The sequence below is a fragment of the Limanda limanda genome, chromosome 9 (genome assembly GCF_963576545.1).
Source record: "Limanda limanda chromosome 9, fLimLim1.1, whole genome shotgun sequence".
Taxonomy (NCBI): domain Eukaryota; kingdom Metazoa; phylum Chordata; class Actinopteri; order Pleuronectiformes; family Pleuronectidae; genus Limanda; species Limanda limanda.
Window position 1 is genome coordinate 9,918,183 of NC_083644.1, and position 5,210 is coordinate 9,923,392.

General features: G+C 38.6%; 1 protein-coding gene across 1 annotated transcript; it reads right to left on the reverse strand.

Annotated features, from left to right (window-relative positions):
* LOC133010804 (GTP cyclohydrolase 1 2-like) lies at positions 1-1,411 on the reverse strand. Its single transcript, XM_061078441.1, has 6 exons — positions 1,144-1,411; positions 842-951; positions 642-697; positions 455-486; positions 288-372; positions 1-130 (listed from the first exon to the last, which is right to left on the reverse strand). Exons 1-6 carry the CDS (start codon positions 1,409-1,411, stop codon positions 1-3), a joined length of 681 nt encoding a protein of 226 aa, XP_060934424.1.
* Between the last annotated feature and the right edge of the window lie 3,799 nt (positions 1,412-5,210).

Sequence of the window (5,210 nt, forward strand, 5' to 3'; positions counted from 1 at the left end):
TTACTTCCTCATTGTGAGGGCGAGAAACTCCTGTCTGGTCTTGAAGTCGTCGTGGAATCTTCCCAGCATGACACTCGTAACGGTGCTGGCGTTCATCTTCTGCACGCCTCTCATCACCATGCACATGTGACTGTTTATGTAGAAAAACAAATATAACAGTTGATTAATCTTAAAAATTGTCTACAATTGCCTCTCAATGTTCTCCATCAATCCTCCACACGTACAAATAACAAGGTGCAATTTATGAGAAAAGTCAGGACCATGATAGAAAAGAGCTGAATACTCACACAGCCTCAATCACCACTGCTACTCCCGCCGGCTCCAGAGCCTCAGAGATGGCCGTAGCGATCTGCTTGGTCAGACGCTCCTGAACTGTGGAGACATTTTGAGAATGAATGATACGCAAGGACAAAAAGACACAGAGGAAGAAATTAATCTTAGTCAACTGTTTTACCTTGAAGCCTCCTGCTGAAGATCTCAACAATTCTGGAAGAAGATAAAAATAGAGAATTATATACATGGGTGTGTGTGTGTGTGTGTGTGTGTGTGTGTGTGTGTGTGTGTGTGTGTGTGTGTGTGTGTGTGTGTGTGTGTGTGTTGACTGCCTGTGGGTTGTGTGTTTATCTCTTGTCGTCACCTACCTGGCAAGTTTGCTGAGACCAACCACTTTCTTGTTTGGAAGGTATGCTATGTGAGCCTGAAACATAACAATGCAGTCTGTCAGGGTACAGGCTCACTAAATCTCATGCAGAATATTAGAATCTGCTCGTATCATTATAGCATTTATTAATGTAAAGTAAGTGTTTTATAAGAATGTTTTGTGGCTTTGTTATTAAGTTACCTTGCCGAAGAAGGGCACCAGGTGATGTTCGCAGAGAGAGAACAGCTCGATGTCCTTGACAATCACCATCTCCTCGTGGTTCTCGTCAAAGATCGCGTCGTTCAAGATATCTGTGTGAAGACGAAAAGTTACTTTGACATTCTGCAATAATACTGGAGTAAGTCAGAAGCGAGAGATCGACCATACGAGACCAGGACAGTCACTTTTTTTCTATTTCAACAGTCATTTTGGGATAATTGTTTTTGCCATAATGAAATGACTTTTGCATTTCATCAGTAAAATCAACAGAAATCTATCCTCACCCTTGGTGTTTTCTTTGTAGCCTTTGGTGAGGAACTGCATGGCTTTGGCTGCACGCAGCGGCGTCCTCAGGAGTCCCTCCCGGCCCACGTCCTCTCCAAGCTCACTCAGGATGGTGCTGTACGACTTCTCAATCAGGGACCGCTTTTCCGAATCTTCCTCCTCCTTGGATTCTTTCTCTTTGCACAAACCCTTCTGTTTAGACTCGATGCACATGTTCAGGTAATCGGACACGACTCCGTTCATCTCTGAGGCGTGGTGATACTCCATTCTGACGAGTAGTTCTACTTTAAAGCAAGAGGCTGCAGGATACAATGAAACAGGCCCGGTGGTTCGCTGTTGGCTGAGTGGTGCTGGAGAGGATGTTGCCGTGGTTTTTAAAGCCTGATGTGGAGGCCTGAGGCAACAGCATCACAGGAGCGTCAAGACCATGCAGGAGTAATCGATTTCAAAGTCTGTCGCGTCGAAATCCGTGAAGCAGCATTTGACCGATCCTGTGATTTCATTTTAAATTCCTCGTATTTGAATGCTCTGAGGTGATTTGAGCATTTCAAAATTATGTTGGACAATTGTCATTACAATATTTATGATACAACACAAGTGATTGCTATATCCTGAAGTAATCAGTCATTTTTGTGAGTAGTTACTTGCACTGTGGTTACTATTATTCAACGAATCTGTTGTATCTTAAAAGGAATTTGTTCAGAGGGACTGAAGGGTGACACAGTGGAGCAGTGGTTAGCCTTGTAGCAAGAAGGTTCCTGGTTTGATCTTCAGGCCACGGCCTTTCTGGGTGAAGTTTGCATAAGGGCTTCATGATATTAGTAAAACATGTGGACAGAAATAGTAGGACATATACAGTTTGGTTATATGTGACTTTTGTCAAGTGCCCCTACGTGACCTTGATGATTTCCCAAATAGTACCTCTATTTGATAATCAGTTAAATAACAGTCTTGTAAATTCAATTTAATGGCATGTGATCAGGCACAGTCTCTCCATAACCAATGCCATTCCCAAATTTAATAGTATAAATGAAATAAGTCCCCTAACTAAATTATTTTGACTGCAAAAAGGGCAACATCATCAGGATTTAAACTTGACTTATAGTAAATACAGACCATCATGAAGTTCTGTGGAATCTATTATTCATCACAATGTATGTATTCAACATTGTTCATAACAGGTTTACAAAACTTTTTCAAACGTCAATATGAACAAAATTGGGCCTGGCTTATATTGTATTATATATTTGAATTAATGTGTGAAACCCTCAGTGAACTCCAATCGGAGCATTATTATTTGAGGTATTTGAAGTGAAATCACAGGATCAGTCGTATGCTGCTCTGTGGTGTTTGATGAAACAGAATTTGAAATCAATTTCTTCTGCATGACAAGACTCCGGTGACTTGACGCTACTGTGATGCTGAGGCCCAAGGGCTCCACACATCTGCATCATAGCTCCGCGCAGTCAGAGTAACCCATTTTTCGGTTGGATTGTAATCTCACTTTTTGTCTTATAAAAAACAAGTTATGATAAAAACTTTTAATCAAACAAAAAGCTTTCAATCCTGATTTTTATAGCATCGAATAACCTGAAAACAAACTAATAAAAGGGAACATTTCAACATACACTGGGGTGATAGGTCTCTTTCCTTATCCTTAAGCCACTCGATGTCGTCCATCACTCTGCTCTCAGGTTCATAACAGGCGATGGCTTTAGAATGTAACACTTTGTGGCATATGGAAAAGTTGGGTGGCAGTCGCTGGCAGTAAGAAGGGAACAATCCTGCATTTTATTTATTTACAAAGCACTAATTGGTCAACTTCCTGATTATCTTACATGTCTTTTTGACTAAAGATCAGTTTCATACTGCACAAGGTCGCCTCACACATCAACAACTTACAACTTACAGAAGCTTACAAAAGTAGACAAACTGATCCCCTTTAATCCGTTTAAATCCATTTTTTTGTTTTCCATAAATTCTCATTGCTCTGCTTTGTTGATGTCCTGCCTCTTGTTTGTTGTGTTGTACTTTGTTAAATGTTGTGTGTTGTAAAATGTACTCAAGTAAAGTGAACTGATTTCTTTACTGATGCTTTTTTTGTGTTGTACAGTGGTATGAATTTTCCCTGCAGTATATGGATATTCTCTATACCATCCAGTAAGTAAGGCAGCTAAATGAGGGAGTGACATGGGGATGTTTGGAAAAGTTATGTTTAAAGTTATTGGATATAATAGGAATAGTAAAGAACTATGTGAATTTGCATTGTTTACCGTAAGACACTCAATACTGAGATGTTTCAAGGTAACTTTTTTTCTATATTTATTGTAATTATTCCAACATGAATATATTATACATCATTTGAATTTATTTAAATTCAATAACTGCTATTTTCTGCTACAAAAACAGTATTTTATGTTGTTGTGGAGTGTATGATAGAATCCTTTTGGCTGCAAAAGGCTTGATTAAAGGTTCAGTGTTTAGAATTTAGTGACATCTAGTGGTAAAGTTGCATGTTGCAGCTAAATACCCCTCACCCTCCCCTTCCTAACACGTTAGCGAACCTGTGGAAGCCTTCAGTTCTCATTTAAAAAAAATGGTGTTTGAGTCTAGTTTGGACTACTGTAAAAAAACATGGTGGCCTCTGTAGAGAGGACCCACTCCTGAGTAAATATAAATATATATAGTATTTAAATATAAAGGTCAGATTCTAGGGTAAAGAAAACAACATGTTAGATGAAACACACTGTGACAACATCATTAAGATTATTTCATATACAATTTCAGCAATTATATCCCTTTCACATCAAGCTGACACACTGGACCTTTAACTCATGTCCCTTTGTTCGCTTCAATTTGCTTCCCTTGAGCATCTGTAACTCATTTATTCAGTCTGGTGGACGTCACATTGTCGCGTCAAAGAGGATGTGTTGTGTCTGGATGTTGCAGCTGAATAGGAATCAGTTTTTCATACTTCTCCACAGTCTACAAGTCATGTTCCTTTGTTTCCAAAGACCTTTTGCACATCAGCACTTATACTTCCAGGAACTACATCATGAGTCCCTCTGTCACGTTACTTTCACGTCACTTAACCTTCTCTGAAGACAATTTTTGACGTTTTCAATATTAGCCATGGTCATGATCTTAAGCTCGGCTTAAATAGTTTATCATTAACTTTGCAGTGTTAAAAAATGTAAGTGTTACAGATCATTTCCTTCTTCAAAATCATACAACCCTGTATTTACTATGACAAAATTAAAATAAAGAATTTAGAAAGACAAGTTGAAATGACTTCAAACAGAACCAAAATATTACTATAATTAAAAAATGATTGAATGATACAGCAAGTGATTTGCCTTAAGCAGATATTATAGTAGTGAGTTATATCTGAAAGGTTTCCTTTTTTAAATAATCCAACAGATCAATCCATTCAGCACATGATCACACCTCACCCAGTTGACTGCCTCGTGCTTTAGAAGAATACTGGTGTCTCTACTCTGCTCTAAATTTGAATTTATCATAAAGTAACAAGCACATCAGTCAGAACAATAACCACGTTTTCTATTGATCAATACACTCAATTCAAGGAAATCTCTCTCTCTCAATTTGTATAACATTGTTTGTGGGCCACGCTGTTACTGAACACATGATTCACAATAACCTCGTGATGGCTGGAAGAGGAACTGCTTCTCTTTGGCAAGGCGTCTGGCGTCTGATGATAGTGATGATGATGATAATACTCACAGCTGGTTAAAGCTCAAACAAGTTAATCAGACTTGCACAATGTTCAGGAGGAATTTTAAGGTCACTCTGCCAACAGAACAGTTTCAGCTCAACCATATTCTCACGATGTCTGGTATTAAAAGGCACATTTTGTTTATTTCAATTCTGTCATAGATTTACATAAATGTTTAGTTCTGCTGCATCACACAGTTGTTATTGAGCTGTATCTGTTGGACAGCCTCCCGGATACTATCCTGAACTTACTCAGAGAAATCCACCTTCACTTAGTTTCAAGAAGTTCATTATTAAAGAAACGTTTGTAATTCAGAAAAACACAAAATCG